The 16,836-nt window shown below is 45.9% G+C and overlaps 2 protein-coding genes across 2 annotated transcripts in view; one reads left to right on the top strand and one right to left on the bottom strand.

The window, feature by feature from the left end:
- The window catches only part of VPS52 (VPS52 subunit of GARP complex), a 53,426-nt gene extending 46,389 nt beyond the window's left edge, over positions 1-7,037 (bottom strand). The window contains exons 1-2 of the mRNA XM_089658950.1: positions 6,920-7,037; positions 2,112-2,184 (exon numbers count right to left, since the gene is read on the bottom strand). Coding sequence (XP_089515076.1) covers positions 2,112-2,184; positions 6,920-6,928 — 82 coding nt within the window. The 5' untranslated portion in view covers positions 6,929-7,037. The remainder of the gene's footprint in view (positions 1-2,111; positions 2,185-6,919) is intronic.
- Positions 7,038-7,056: 19 nt separating this feature from the next.
- On the top strand, positions 7,057-16,812 carry RPS18 (ribosomal protein S18). Its single transcript, XM_089658951.1, has 6 exons — positions 7,057-7,114; positions 8,099-8,197; positions 9,008-9,094; positions 9,174-9,275; positions 9,430-9,521; positions 16,691-16,812. Exons 1-6 carry the CDS (start codon positions 7,112-7,114, stop codon positions 16,764-16,766), a joined length of 459 nt encoding a protein of 152 aa, XP_089515077.1. The 5' UTR covers positions 7,057-7,111; the 3' UTR covers positions 16,767-16,812.
- The last annotated feature ends 24 nt before the right edge of the window (positions 16,813-16,836 follow it).

Below are 16,836 nucleotides of genomic sequence, written 5' to 3'. Positions count from 1 at the left end.
AAAAGTAATTTTAAATTAGTAATTTTTTGATTTGAGCTTTGATTGCACCTAAAAAAATCCCCATTTCTCCATGGCTTTTCTTCTTCCCCCTCCCCTTTATTTCTTCTGGGTGGTGGTGAGAGTATCCATGAAGCTCATTTAGTCCCCAGTCACAATGGATACAAATTGGCATGCGATTTTCATTCCATGTGACTTGGCACATCGCATGCCAAGTCGCACTCTATTGTCCGCAATAAGAGCGGCCATATCGATCCGGGTCTGACTTAGTCGGAGTCGCACCGATTTCTAAAGTAGTACATGCACTGCTTCTGGTGCATAGACATCTGTGTCAGATGTGTTGTAAATCGCACCTGAAATCGACGGGTCCCCCCGACTTTGAAATCGTGCGACTTCACTGTAAGTCACACGATTTCAAAGTCGTGTTTGATGTGACCAGACTGTTACTCTGTACTTATTTCCTCTTTCGTGGGATGGTGCCTTCTTTATTCTTCCTTGTTTGTATTATGTTTATGACAGAGCCCTCCACCTATCTTTTGTTTAAGGATCTGTAATGAAAGCCGCTGAGGACTGCGTTATTCTATCAGCAATATCCCTACACCTTTCTCGTAATGGTCATTGGATTGTTGACATGTATTTGTATATGTCTGACTTGCTTTTTAATTAATGAAACCTAAGCAGGCCATAGACGGGTCGAAAACCAGCCATTTTTAAAAAACAAAATGAAAAATCGGTCGTTCGATCGGCCGACGTTACCATCGGCCAAATTTCGTCACGTCTATGGCCAGCATTTAACCCCATAATTACTTCTGTCCCTAAGAATTCCAGTCCGCTATTATATTTTATATGAAAAGTCTTGCGGTTGCAACAATGTATCCATTTGTTGCAACCGCATTCACCTTTCCAACCGCTCCGTCTCCGCCACCCCCCTCTGCCAATCCCTCCACTGGCTTCCGATTGCGCAACGGATCAAATTCAAAATCCTAACACTGACGTACAAAGCCGTCCACCATACTGCCCCGAACTACATCACTGACCTAATATCCAAGTACCGCCCAACACGCACACTCCGCTCCTCACAAGACCTCCTTCTCTCTAGTTCCCTGGTCTCCTCCTCCCATGCCTGCCTCCAGGACTTCTCCAGGGTGTCACCCATCCTCTGGAACTCCCTGCCCCAACCCATCAGATTATCACCTACTCTCCTCTCCTTTAGGTGCACCCTGAAAACCCATCTCTTCAGGGAAGCCTACCCCACCCCCTGCTAACCTGCCGACCTCCTTCACTCTTCCTACCACTCCATCCCCCACAGCTATCTCCTCCTGTACCACCATCCCCTCCCTCCTAGATTGTAAGCTCGAAAGAGCAGGGCCCTCGATCCCCTCATGTTTTGCATTGTATTGGTATTGTTCTGTCACATGTTCTGTCCCCCTTTGTAATGTACAGCGCTGAGCGAACTATTGGCGCTTTATAAATACTGTATAATAATAATAATAATAATTTGTATCCATTTTGGATACAGATGTTTTTATTTGGATACAAATGGATACGTTGTTGCAACCGCAAGACTTTTCATATAAAATATAATAGCGGACTGGAATTCTTATTCTTCTTCTTTTTATTCTTCTTCTTTTTCTTCTTCTTGCAGGTCACGGCTCATGCGTATTTTTTTTATCGGTAAAACAATTGGCCGATTTGCCCATCATTGCTGAGAAAATCGGCTGATCGTCAAAATCGGCCGTGAATTACCCAATAAGCCCGATAAAAAAATGTGCAAAAACCCCAAAAAATGACCGACCAATTAACCCACTAACAGTGCGAAAATCGGCCGATTTTTTTTCTGCCAAAAAATCGGCCAATTTTCGACCCATCTATGGCCGGCACTAGTCTGCAAAAAAAAAACAAAAAAAAACAAAACACAGAGGCGTGACCGCTGTCTGATCTCGGGTACCCAGGGTTAGGAAATGGACCTGGATACAGTGAACACTAGTTGTGTGTATGGTCCTCGTTTCTGTGCCTGCCTCCTTCTTATCCCCATTCTTTCACAAATACATGACAAGGGACAGACAGAAGAGGGACAGACAGTGAGAGCGTGGCCTGAGATCTCAAATATTTACTGCTGACTGTGTCCAAAGTAATGTCATCGGAGGTGAGGTCCAGGTCTCCGAGGTTCAGGGCTAGGTCATCCATCTACAATAAAGGATATAGAATAGGAATAATTATACGGATTTTATACATAGTACACACGACATACACACAGTGTACTACAGTTATATAAATACATCCCGGAGGAATATACGGAACTCCTGGAGGAATACAGGTTGCGGATTGGGCTTTCCTTCACTCCATTAAACCCAAAATCAAACATTTAAATATTTTGCAGCTCGTTAATTCTTCGATGTGATGGCTGCACAGGGTGGATAACAATCAATGATTTTTTTTATTTAAATCGGATTTTTTTTATTTAAATCGGATTTTTTAAATAAAATGCTTTTTGAGGAAAATATATTACCATCCAAAGGTTATTCCATCATGAAATAAAGATTAGTTTTTTAATTATGTAGAATAAGGCTGTATATGTTTAATTTTTTTGGTAAATAAATCCCATGAATCCATTCACAATGTCAGGCTCTTCCAGAGGTTTCTGTAAGATTATTGGGCAGTTTCTCGGCCTACAAGATATTATCACAGATGTTGGTTTACTTTTGCAGTTCTCAAAACTGAATTTGACTCAGCGGAGATCACATGCCTCTTCTTCACAGCAAAAATGTTATAACATGAACAGAGTTCAGAAAAAGCCCTTCATCCTAACTTCTACAAACCTATGAATACAGAATCAGCCCCTTCACTGCTAAGTTTCAAGAAGTTCAGTGAATAGAATAGAAACAATATTTTTCTGATTGTTTGGAGTGGAATAGATCTGCACAAGAAGAAAGTGACACTAAGTGTGAGGAGGAAGGGGCTGACAGTCTAAGTTTCTTAAAATATATATATTTTGTTTAGCCAAATTAGTTACCAAACATGGATGTTTAAGCCAATCACATATGCTGGAATGTTATTGTTTCAGTTGAATAAATCTATTTAAATTGTTATTATTAAGGTAATGATTATTTTTCTCCTTCCTAAGTACAACAGAAAAGTTGTCCAAATATGAATGATTAACCTATTAAACTGGGGATAAAAAAACTAATATGAAAAGTTGTTATTCTAAAAATCTTCATCTACTTGTATATTAAAGTTATACCGGCAAGAATTAGTCTTTATGTAGAAAACTAGGATTTAAATCAAGCCTTACTGACTAGTGATTTAAATCGTGATTTAAATCATGATTTAAATCAGTTTGATTTAAATCAAATCCACCCTGTGGCTGCATTAGTTTTCTTTTTTAGAATCTCCTATTTTCACCTGTTGATCTGGCCAGTAAGTCTGTTGTTTTTCGTTTTTTTTTTTTTAACAGGACAAGCTCTCCTGCAGATTTTTCTATTTCTTTAACAGCTTGCTGACCACATCACTTAGATGTACAGCGGCAAAGCGTCATCCCTGCGTTGGATCACTGATCTAATATGTGATCCGACTCTTCTGGGTATGGGGTGCACACGAGCATCTGACGCCCTGGCTGCGCATTAGTTAACCTCTTGGCGTCGGCCACACGCAAATGTGCGGCCTCCCGGCGTCTGGGCCTTGACGCTGAGCAGCCGCACATTTGCGTGCAATTAAGAAAAACATATGTGCTGAGAGCGCGCTCCCAGCACACATGTCCAGTACTCACGGAAAGGTCCCGATCTCTTTGAATCGGGACCTTTCCCGATCATGTGACCACCGGCGAATCACGACGGTCACATGACCCTAAAACCCCACCCCTGGCTTCTGAAACCCTTAAAGGGCCAGGAGTCTCCGGCGCCAAGGGGTTAAAGTACAAGCCAATCAGCGGGCCTGGCTAATGATTGCCAGCTGGGACCCACTAACCAATGAACCAATGAAGCGGATAACAAGACAATGCTCTGAATGTAAACAACACAGAGCTTTGTCCTGTCAGCGGGGATGTGCCGTTTTGCAAAGCAGGGAATAAAAACTGGCAAATCCCTTCGAACCACAAAGTACACAAACCAAGCACGGTTAGGCTACTTTCATACTTATAGGCGGAAAAAGCGCATATGCGTTTTTATCGCATGTTTGACTCAAAAAACGCACCAATAAATGCACAGCAGGTGCGTTTTCAATGCATTTTTGTCGCGTAGTCCATGGATTTTTTCGGGAGGTGCGTTTTTGGTGCATATTTACAATGTAACAAACCTGCACCAAATATGCAGCGAGCAGGACTTTGAAAAACACATCGGACCTGGAACGGATCAGTTTGAAGAGTTCCATAATAACACATTGCGACACGTTTTTCTGCCACTTTTTGTTATTGTAAAAGCAGAAGAAAAGCAAATCAGTGTGAAAGCAGCCTAAGGCCCACAGTTCACCCTTTGACCACCCCTAGATGTTAACCCCTTCCCAGACAGTGTCATTAGTACAATGTTATTAGCACTGATCACTGTATTAGTGTCACCAGTTAGTTCGCAAAAGTGTCAGATTGCCCACCACGCTATTACAGTCCCGCTAGTACTGTATAAAAAAAAATATTATTTACAATTTTTTTTTTTTTTAATCAAAGACATGTAGAACACATAATAGCCAAAATTTATGAACAAATCTGATTTTTTACATTTTTCTATTGGATATGTTTTATAGGAGAAAATAGGGCTTTTTTTTTTTTAATTTCTGGTCTTTTTTTTCGTTTATATCGCAAAAAAAAAAACCAGTGGTGATCAAATACCACCAAAAGAAACCACTTATCTCTGTATTGGTGTCACTCACTAGGGATGTCAGTGACACCAAGTCAGTTCCCCCCCAGTGTCAGAATGCCTGCCGCAGTCCTGCTATAAGTCACTGTTCGCCGCCATTACTAGTAAAAAAAAAAAAAAATCCCAGTATCTAAACCGCCATTTGTAAACGCTATAAACCAATTAATTTACGCATATTGGGATTTTTTTTTTTAGCAAAGACATGGAGCAGAATACATTTTGGTCTAAATTTATGCCGAAATTTGATTTTTACGATTTTTTTACTGGATATATTTTAGAGCAAAAAGTCAAAAATATTGTTTTTTTTCTCAAAACAATTTTTTTGAGCAGGAGGGGGTGGTCAACCATGTCAAAAGCCGCAGAGAGGTCGAGTAGTAGGAGTATTGAATAGTGGCTGTTGGTTTTAGCAGTTAGTAGATCATTAGTGAGTTTTAGTAGGGCAGTTTCGGTGGAGTGTAGAGGGTGAAAGCCAGACTGTAAAGGGTCGAGAAGGTTGTTGTCAGTGAGGTAGGAGCTCAGACGATTGTAGACTAAGCGTTCTAGGAGTTTAGAGGTAAATGGCAGCAGGCAGATGGTTCTTAAGTTGTTCAGGTTGGTGGGGTCCAGGGAGGGCTTTTTAAGTATGGGAGTGATGTGAGCATTCTTTAGAGGGGAGGGGAAGGCACCTGTAGAGAGGGAGAGATTGAAGATGTGAGTGAGAGAGCATAGGATGGAAGAGGAGGGTGACCGAAGGAGTTGTGAGGGGACAGGTGGTGAGGCAGGCTTCTGAGAAGACCTTAAGGACCTCTTCGGTGGTAGCGGGGTCAAAGGAGGAAAGTGTTGAGGGAGGTATGGTATGAGGAATGCTAAGTGGGGTGGGTGTCTGTGTAGTCCCTACGAATTGCATCAATCTTGTTTTGGAAGTGGTGTGCAATCTCGTGGGCAGTGAGTGAGGCGCTGGGTGGTGGTGGGGGCGGAGAAAAAAAGAGAGTTAAAGGTAGAGAAGAGCCGACGAGGACATGAAGAGAAGGTATTAATGAGAGTGACAAAGTAGGCTTGTTTGGCAGCGTGAAGGGAGGAAGTGTATGTTAGGAAGGCAGGTTAGGATGCTTCGTGTTGTTAGGGGAGCAAGTGAGTCTACAGTAGAGTGGATGAAAGCGAGTTGTTGTAGACAGCCGTGGCCAGGTGAGCGCAGGACAGGGGGTTGATGCTGTCATAGAGTTGGTCAGTGGAAGGGAGCCGGGTTTAGGTTTCGGAGATTTCTGCTGGTAATCGTCTGCTGTTTGGTGGGATAGGTGTTGGAGGACGAGGAGACTGTGAAGGTGATGAGATTGTGATCAGAGAGGGGAAAGGGGGTGTTTGAGAGGTTATAGGGAGTACAGTGGGGAGAGAAGACAAGATCTAAGCTTTAGAGCGTAAAAAATTAAAATCCAGAGGTGATCAAATACCACCGAAAGAAAGCTCTATTTGTGGGGGGAAAAAAAGGACGCAAATGTCATTTGGGTGCAGCGTTGCACGACCGCACAATTGGCAGTTAACGTATCACAAAAAATGACCTGGTCAGGAAGGGGGAATCCTCCGGAGGATTAAAGAAGAACTCTGGTCAAATAAAATGAAATGGCCGTGCTGTGATGACATCACTCCTGCACATGGGAGTCATGATCGCGGCGCGCTCTGCACTGACGGCTCACACTGAACGCAGAGCGCCATGACGTCACCAGCTGCAGCCGCAGTGAATACCTGCTAAACGGTGCAAGTGTAGAGGATATTCACCGTACCTGTAGGTCAGACTTATCACAGACTTTCCTGCAGGTACAAGTGTATAATAGGAGGGGACTTTATCAGGATGCAGCAGCAGGAGTGAGACTTGGTGGTGGAGCAGCTGGAAGAGGGGAAGCCTCACTGCTGCATGTATAAAGGGATGGCAGCAGCCAGAAGGTGGCACAGCCTGCCAGTGTCCACCTATGACTACAACAGGGGTTATTTCTTCACATGGATCAGGAGGAGCAGACACAACGCACCACATGGGATGCAGAGGCAGACACAGGCCTGCACCGTACTACCAGGACACAAGCAGCAGATATCCCCATCCCTCTCACCTCAGCCATCTCTGACACCTCTCTGGACCCCCCAAACACATCAACCACTCCGCTTCCGCCTCTATTTCCGGGTTGTGGCCTACAGCCCCCAGAATCCCCCTGTGGTATCGGAAGTGAGGTCAGGGGGCCGGCTCAGGATAAAGGTGGCCGACGTCACTTCCTCTTCCTCTCTCTTTCCCTGCAGCCGCCGCCATGGTGAGTGAATTTTCTGGATATAGTAGGGGGGAGCCGGCTATCCGCCGCCATCCGGGCCGGGGGAGAGTCTGCGGGCCGCTATGGGGCTGTCTGTGGGGTCGGGGGGCCCTGCTGAGGCGGCCGGGAGGGATATTGGGGGGAGTAGCCATGGCTGGGGAGGTGTATGGGGGTGACGGCTCCAGGGGGGGGAATCTGGACATGCCTGAGCCTTCTGTGCACTTCCTATAGGCCGGCCTGAGCCTCAGTGTGTGCGGAGTCCTCAGACTGGGCCCTCCCAGAGCCTTCCTCCCCTGCCGGTGTATGAGGTGTCCTGCCGGGGCCAGTGAGGGCTGTACAACGCCACAGTATATGTGGTGGGATCTCTTTATGTGGACCTACCATTGACCTGACTTATGGTGCCACTGCATCGCTCGCCACACCTGTACCCCCAGTCGGGGTGCCACTGCATCGCTCGCCACACCTGTACCCCCAGTCGGGGTGCCACTGCATCGCTCGCCACACCTGTACCCCCACCCTTGGCGCTACTGCATTACTACGCTCTATACCTGTACACACCCCCACCCATGGAACTACCGCGTTACTACACTTCCTTTCAGGAATGCAGCGCTTTCCTTTCTTTGTAATGGTAACAGATGGATCTGAGAAGCTGTCTGGACCCAAAGTTAATATTCCAGATACAAGTTTATTCCAGTGGAAGACAATGCAAGAAATTCATTGATTTGGTCATATCTCCCCTTCCGTCATCTGGGCTTAAAGTTGGGGAGCGACACATACAGGCTGGATTGAGCAGATAACGTAGATGTGGTTTTAACCAGCTGAGTGCCTCAGCATGTTCATTGGTAGCTGGTTAGAGATCTAATCTTCTCTTGGCTGTGGTTGGTGTGGGGCTCCTATTTGCCTGCATTGGGTAGCAGTGACCGTTCCTGTATTTCAGTTTTAACGTTTTTGGATTGCGGTTTAAATCTGTCCTCCTTTCCTCCACAGTCTCTAGTTATCCCGGAGAAGTTTCAGCACATTCTGCGTGTCTTGAACACGAACATTGATGGGCGCAGGAAGATCGCCTTTGCCATCACAGCCATTAAGGTGAGATTTCCGTTGATCACCCTGTTGGATTATTCTGCAGAGTCTTAAGGGATAAGTTCGCCTTTTGCTTAAAAAAAAAAAAAAAAAAATTTACATGCAGGTAAAAAAATGTGCCTTTTTATATTTTGTTTCAGGAGTGTAGACCATTGCAGGCCTCCTGCAGACCTATCAGAATATCTGCTTGCCATATGGGATGTGTGAGCAAGTGATATACTGACAGGAAGAACCCATTAACTACCATGGTGCTCCACAGCCCCCCCCCCCTGGTAGTTCATTGAGAACTACAAGCAGACAGCCGCTAAGGTTGTTGGGACTTGTAGTTTCTCATTCATGGAGGACTTAATGAGTGATGTGGGTGGGCAGAGGCACTGCACACTTCCTCGTGTGTGTGTGTGTGTGTGTGTGTGTGTGTGTGTTTTTGTGTGTGTGTGTGTGTTTTTGTGTGTGTGTGTTTACAGAAGAAGATCCCTCACTTGCTGTCAGAGCAGGGGGAGAGCAGTGGCTGGTCTATTGATAACATGTTACATGCTGAATATGGGTGTAACATGAAATGTGAGCTTATCCTTTAACTTCATGGCCTAACACAATTGAATGTTACGTTTTTGTATAGTGTGGAAGGTTTGACGCCCCTCAGGTTTTTATTGCATTCTGCAGGGAGACATCATGTCCTGTCAGGACAGGAAGTGATGAAAAATCTCTCCAATGGGGATAATCACATTTTCAGCTGAATGAGGAATTGTTGAAACTTCTGAAAGTGTAATTGGAAACTTTGGATTGTGGGACTGATCTGAAATACTTGTTATATTGCAGGGTGTTGGAAGGCGTTATGCTCACGTAGTCCTGCGCAAGGCTGACATTGACCTGACAAAGCGAGCAGGAGAGCTGACTGAGGATGAGGTGGGTCTCTGGGTTGTGATGTTACTGTGTTTTGGTCCTGTCTCGTCTATATCATAATTGTAATGAAATCTGTTCCCAGGTTGAGCGCGTAGTCACCATTATGCAGAATCCTCGTCAGTACAAAATCCCAGATTGGTTCCTGAACAGACAGAAAGACATCAAGGATGGCAAATACAGCCAGGTAAGACTGGGGGTTCAGACATTGGCTGTTAAAGGAGCGAGTCCCCGGTATTTCTGAATATTTTTATAGTATATACACTCATCGGTCAGGATCCTCCTGGAATGATTACCCACCTGTCTGTGTTGTCCTATATTAAAGATCTTGTCACCTTCAGGTCCTGGCCAACGGTCTGGATAACAAACTCCGTGAAGATTTGGAGAGGCTGAAGAAAATCAAGGCGCACAGAGGCCTGCGTCACTTCTGGGGGTGAGTGACAAGCTTTTTTTTTTTTTTTTTTTTTTTTTTTTTTTTTCCCCACATAGCAATTTTAGCATTGAAGTCTTGTAAGAAAACAAATACATTGGTAGTCTGTGGATATTAAAGAGCACCAGGTACATTGTCTGGTAGTTTGAAAAAAAAAGTAAATCTGGTTGTCTGGATTCTCAGACCTGCTTAAAGGTGTGTCCACAATTTACCTCTAATAAAGGGTATCCTACTTGTTTTTATACAAATCCTTTTTTCTGTTCAGCAAGATATTGTGCATAGCATTGATCTTCTGGTGTTGCAGGGATGAAGAGTGAAGGATCCCTGTTACCCTTCGTATTCCTCTTTCCTTGTCCATTCAACACCTTCCTTGTTTAACAAGATGTTCGAATAGAGGGGCAGGTAAACAGAATCTCCCTTGCACCATTTTTTAAACCAGCGTTGTGCTGTAAACGATGGTTACGCTGTGGTGCTACAGAATCATCTTTTCTCCCACTTCTCTGCCCCTGCTGTGTTTGAGGGGCTTCTATGGGTCGAAGGACATGAAAGAAAAACAGGATCTCCCCTCATCTATTCAAAGAATGCCTTTTATTCTGTGAAAACACAAGGTGATTTCTGAATGGACAAGATGAGGAAAGGGAGGGTGAACAAGATCCTTAGAGGCAGCTGCTGCCTCTCATGCCAGTTCTGGAAGATCACTGCTGTGTGTAGCATCTTTGATGGAGTAAATGGCAGCAGGGCATTAAATACTTTGAGTTAAGTTCATTGACTGGTTCTGAATCCCAAAAAAAGTAGTAAGTGGAGTTCAGTTTTAAGTGTTTTACTGGTTTACAGATATGCACCATTTTGTCAGTTTAACCCTATAACCTCTTGTCGTGTCCATCCAAAAAATGGTGAGATATATTTAATTTACCTGTGAATTTAAGGGGCGGATCTGGCATTTCATGTGTCTTTTTGGAGAAAGAGGAAGGGAACCTTTCTGTAAAAGAATACAAGATCTGCCATTGTTTCTTGAGGTGCAACTTAAGGATTTTTAGAGATCTGCACATTGATCGATCTGCATCTCAGGGACCTTTTTAGCTAAACTGAATCAATCCCTAGTACAGGAGGAGGCAGGAAAAGGCAGCATTTCAACCATCATGTTAACTCCTGAGTGACCGTAACAAGGCTGCGGTTTTGGATTTCAACATGCATGCCATGTTTGCTCAGAAGGTTAAAGAATGTAAACCCAACATTTCATATTCCTGGTATGTGCCCTCTTAGCTCCTTATGCAACTGAGAACAGGGAGCTGGTGGAGAAGAAACAGCAGGACATTGATCTTCCCAGTGAATCAGTGAATGGCTGTGCAGGGGTCAGTTCTTGGCTGTAATCTGGGTCGTTTTTTTTTTTTTTTTTTTTTTTTGTAAATGCAATACCGGGAAAGTGGTCAATTTTTAATAGGAAAGCAGAGGGACTGTAATGTAGATCGCTGACGCCATGCAGGTCTCCTGCAGACCTGTCAGAATATCCGCTTGCTTTACAGGGATATATGGCCAAGCAGATTTTCTGACAGGAGGCTTTATTGAACGAACACTGCGCTCCACAGGGCCGGGGCAGTTCATTGAAAACTACAAGCCCACAGCCTCTAAGGCTGCCGACACTTGTTGGTACTCATTCACAGAACTTTGTGAATTAGTGATGTGGCCGGAGCCCTGCACAGTCACTGGTTTCAATTCTGACAAGACAGTATGGGGAGACTTCTCCCTGTATTATCTGAAGGGGGGGTGCTGCGGCTATGGGAGGATGTTACATGTTTCACCCTAAAAATGGGTGCGACATGTTCCCAAAGGTGAACTTGTCACTTTTTTTTTAATAAAAAGGTCACATACAAAGTCAGGCTGGAGATCAGATGGGTTTTGAAAGGGTTAAAAATCCCATAACATCAATATTTGTGCAGCGCTGTACAAAATGAAGGTAGACATTAGTTACAATACAATTTGGTACAAGAGGAAGCAGAGGGCCTGGCTTGTTTGGCGCTTACAATCTAGGAGGAAGGGTTGAGGGGTACAAAGGGTAATAGCTGTGGGAGGGATGAGCTGATGGAGGAAATAAATGGCGGTTTACTAGGTGGAAGCAGGATAGGCTTCTTTTAACCACTTCCCGTAAAGTCGTTGTATATAAACGACCGGACGGTGGCAGTGCATGGTAGGGTGGCGGTTTATAAACTGCTTCCCCGCACCCTGCTTGTGTGCGCTCCCTGGGAGCGCGCAGCACTGCGATCCGGTGCCCGCTGTGTCCTCCGGACACAGTGGAACATCGATCGTCGGACGGGACCTCTGTGCGAGGTCCCGATCATGTGATCACCGATTGGCCAATCGGTGATCACATGCAGAGGTAGTAAGCATGATGTCACTTCTGACATCATTGCTTACTATGTGTGAAATCTGTGAATGATCGCAGAGGTCACATGGTACAGGGCTATTCACAACAGCCTTGTACCATGTGACAAGCTCTGACCAATCACAGCTCACACAGTAGTTCTCAATGGCTGCAAGAATGCAGTCAGAGAAGTAGAATTTATTGTTTTTACTGCCTTTATGGGTGTAAATACAATCTGTGTTCAAAAAAAAATCTTCATCACCCCCCACAAGTAGTAGTGCTAGGGTGACAGTATGTTAAAAAAAATTCATATAAAGTTTAAATTATAATTTTTGGTTATAAACTAATTTGGGTTATTAATTTTTTTTTTTTTTTTTTTTTTTTTTTTTTACTAAAAAGATAACGGAATAAATTTTGGCCAAGATTTATGATGAAATCTTTATTTGCAAAATTTTATAAACACTTTTTTTTTTCAAAATTTTTGGACTTTTGTTCATTTACATAGCAAAAAATAATCCCAGTGGTGAATACCACCAAAATAAAGCTTTATCTGTCTCAAAAAAAGCTAAAAAAATTAATATGGGTACAGTGTTGCATGATTGCGCAATTGTCATTCAAAGTGATAGCGCTGAAAATTGACCTGGACAGAAAGGGGGTAAAAGTGTCTGGACTTGAAGTGGTTAAAGAGAAGGTTTTCAGGGATAGTCTAAAGCAGCGGTTCTCAACCTGGGGGTCGCGACCCCTTTGGGGGTCGAACGACGCTTCCACAGGGGTCGCCTAAGACCATCGGAAAACACATATTTCCGATGGTCTTAGGAACCGAGACACCGCTCCTCGCCGCCACCGCCGTCTCCAGGTGTGGGCGGGATGACATGCCGCCCCTGTCATCTGGACACACCTCGAGATCAATCCTCGCCTGTGATTGGCCGCCGGCACTGTAGCTCAGGAGAGGCACACAGGCGGCCAATCACTGGCAAGGAGGTGGAGCTTGGAGAGGAGGAGCCGAGCGGCACCGCGAAGATCGAGCGAGTGAAGAGGAGGAGAGCGGCCGGAGAAGGAAGACAGCTGACAGGTAAGTGTCGGTACCATGGGAGAGGGAGGGAGCGAGCGAGCGAGCCCAGGCTGGAGCAGGGGTCTGCAAGGTAAGTATCATTGGTGTCAGTGGGAATAGTGCCCCATCATTGGTGTCACTAATACCAATAATGGGGCACTATTCCTCCCACTGACACAAACGATGGGGCACTATTCCTCCCCCAAATTACACCAACGATGGGGCACTATTCCTCCCCCAAATTACACCAACGATGGGGCACTATTCCTCCCCCAAATTACACCAACGATGGGGCACTATTCCTCCCCCCAAATTACACCAAGGATGGGGCACGATTCCTCCCCCCACTGACACCAAGGATGGGGCACGATTCCTCCCCCCACTGACACCAAGGATGGGGCACGATTCCTCCCCCCACTGACACCAAGGATGGGGCACGATTCCTCCCCCCACTGACACCAAGGATGGGGCACGATTCCTCCCCCCACTGACACCAAGGATGGGGCACGATTCCTCCCCCCACTGACACCAAGGATGGGGCACGATTCCTCCCCCCACTGACACCAAGGATGGGGCACGATTCCTCCCCCCACTGACACCAAGGATGGGGCACGATTCCTCCCCCCACTGACACCAAGGATGGGGCACGATTCCTCCCCCCACTGACACCAAGGATGGGGCACGATTCCTCCCCCCACTGACACCAAGGATGGGGCACGATTCCTCCCCCCACTGACACCAAGGATGGGGCACGATTCCTCCCCCCACTGACACCAAGGATGGGGCACGATTCCTCCCCCCACTGACACCAAGGATGGGGCACGATTCCTCCCCCCACTGACACCAAGGATGGGGCACGATTCCTCCCCCCACTGACACCAAGGATGGGGCACGATTCCTCCCCCCACTGACACCAAGGATGGGGCACGATTCCTCCCCCCACTGACACCAAGGATGGGGCACGATTCCTCCCCCCACTGACACCAAGGATGGGGCACGATTCCTCCCCCCACTGACACCAAGGATGGGGCACGATTCCTCCCCCCACTGACACCAAGGATGGGGCACGATTCCTCCCCCCACTGACACCAAGGATGGGGCACGATTCCTCCCCCCACTGACACCAAGGATGGGGCACGATTCCTCCCCCCACTGACACCAAGGATGGGGCACGATTCCTCCCCCCACTGACACCAAGGATGGGGCACGATTCCTCCCCCCACTGACACCAAGGATGGGGCACGATTCCTCCCCCCACTGACACCAAGGATGGGGCACGATTCCTCCCCCCACTGACACCAAGGATGGGGCACGATTCCTCCCCCCACTGACACCAAGGATGGGGCACGATTCCTCCCCCCACTGACACCAAGGATGGGGCACGATTCCTCCCCCCACTGACACCAAGGATGGGGCACGATTCCTCCCCCCACTGACACCAAGGATGGGGCACGATTCCTCCCCCCACTGACACCAAGGATGGGGCACGATTCCTCCTACTGCAAAATTACAGTTATGAAGTAGCAACGAAAATAATTTTATGGTTGGGGGTCACCACAACATGAGGAACTGTATTAAGGGGTCGCGGCGTTAGAAAGGTTGAGAACCACTGGTCTAAAGGGATAGATTAGGAGATAGCCGGACAGATTGGGGTAGGGAGTTCCATAGGATGGGAGAAGTCCTGGAGGCTAGCATGGGAGCAGGTGGCACGGGAACTAGAGAGCAGAAGGTCTAGGGAGGATCGAAGAGCCGTTTGGTTTATATTGAGACCGGGTTGGTGATTTAGCTGGGGGCAGAGTTGTGAATGGCTTTTAAGTTAGTATTTTGAATTTTATTTGTTGGGTGGGTGGAAGCCAGTGGAGGGATTGGCAGAGAGGGGTGGAAGCCAGTGGAGGGATTGGCAGAGAGGGGTGGAAGCCAGTGGAGGGATTTGCAGAGAGGGGTGGAGGGATTGGCAGAGAGGGGTGGAGGACACTGAACGGTTGGTAAGGTGGATGAGCCTGGCAGCAGCATTCATGATGGACTGGAGGGGGGATAGCCTATGTAAAGGTAAGCCAATGAGGAGGGAGATAACCAGGGAGTGAATTAGGAGCTTTGTGGTATCATTGGTTAGAAAGGGACATATTCTGGAGATGTTGAGGTGGAATGATTTGGACAGGGATTGGATGTGGGCCTGAAAGGATAGTTCATAATCCAGGGTCACCCCTAGCACCCTGGCATGCAGAAATGGATTGATAGTGGTGCTATTGATCCTGACCGAGAAAACGGGAAAAGGCACGTGGGGGAGGAAATATTATGAGCTCAGATTTGGATAGATTGAGTTTTAGGAAGTGATGACATCCAGTCTGATATGTCTGTTAGTAAATAGGTGAAACGTGAGGAAACTGATGGGGTGAACTGAGGAGTAGAGAGATTTGTGTCATCAGCAAGAAATGGTATTGGAAACCATGGGAAGCAATCAGCTGACCGAGGAAGAAGTGTAGATCGAGAATAGGAGAGGTCCAAGGACAGAACCTTGGGGGACCCCGACAGTAATAGGAGTAGGGGAGGAGGAGGTAGAGTTGTAAGTGACACTGAAGGTGCTGTGAGGTAAGATTCAAACCAATGCACCTCACTATAAAACCTTAATTACTAGTTCTCTGTAAGAGGAAGGAGAGGATCTCCATCGGGAACAGCATTCATTTTTTGTAATGGGTAATCTGTAGGGATGCACGAAAATTTTGACGGCCGCAACGTTTCGGCCAAAAACACCCCTTTTGATCATCGGCCAATATGAAAAACAGAACTGATACAGGTGCTGATAAAAACCCGCCTGCCGTCGCTCGTCGCGGCCGCCACTCAGTAGTTCTCAGCCTTGCCTGAAAACCATTGAACGATCCCAGCACTGGGCATAGAGATTAGTGAAGGAAAGATGGCCTCCACCTAATTTTATGCCTTTATAGGACCGGAGCGATGTCACTTCCAGTTCTGGGCAATTTTTTTTTGTTTTGTTTTTATAATGCAATAGATCAATTTTTTTTTTTTTTTTCTAATGCTGTACATTGCAGAGGAGAGATGTGGGGTCTTATTGACTCCATATCTTTCCATAAAGCGGACCTGTCACTTATTTCTATAACAAGGGATGCATGCATTCCTTGTGATAAGAATAAAAGTGATTAAACTTTTTTAAAAGGACAGTACAAAAAAAACCTAAATAATAAAAATAAGTTTAAAGTCCCCCCGTGCTCGCATGTAGTGGTGACCGCATACATAGGCCATGCCCACATATGTAAACGGTGTTCAAACCACACACATGAGGTATCTCCATGAACGTCAAAGCAAAAGCAATAATTCTCGCACTAGACCTCCTCTAACATTACACTAATCCTCTTTATCCCTGATGTGGTGTCACTTAAATGTAACCTGTCATGAGAAACATGGAAGCTGCTATTTCTGACCTTCTGAAAGTGTGTAGCATGGATGATGGGTCTATGTCCTGTAACACATGATCTGGAGCTCTGATTGTACTTGGTACTGTCACATTCCTGGTCAGTAACTCTATGTAAACCCTAGTTGACTTGACAGCCAGGCAAATATTTTCAGCTAATGGTTTGCAATATGAATCCAATTATTTTCCCAGGTTTCCTTTTATCATTCAGTTTATAAAAGTTGCTACATAGGTGTGACTGATAACAGAATGCTTGTTTCTGCTTTTGCACTGTTGGTGGAAATCTTACTTCATAATGTAATGAGCCTAAATATATATTTTATTTTCCTCTGCAGTCTGCGTGTGAGAGGACAGCACACAAAGACCACCGGCCGTCGTGGACGTACTGTGGGTGTGTCCAAGAAGAAGTAAAATGTCTGCCTGTGCTGTTTGTTAATAAAGTCTGTTGTAAAACTGATTTTTTTTCTTTCTTTTTTTATTC

This window comes from Staurois parvus, unplaced genomic scaffold (assembly GCF_062004578.1).
Source record: "Staurois parvus isolate SC_StPar_1 unplaced genomic scaffold, SC_StPar_1.0 ptg001113l, whole genome shotgun sequence".
NCBI classification, from domain to species: Eukaryota; Metazoa; Chordata; class Amphibia; order Anura; family Ranidae; genus Staurois; species Staurois parvus.
The sequence above is the reverse complement of the archived record's forward strand: the minus strand, read 5'-3'. Positions and strand labels throughout refer to the sequence as shown.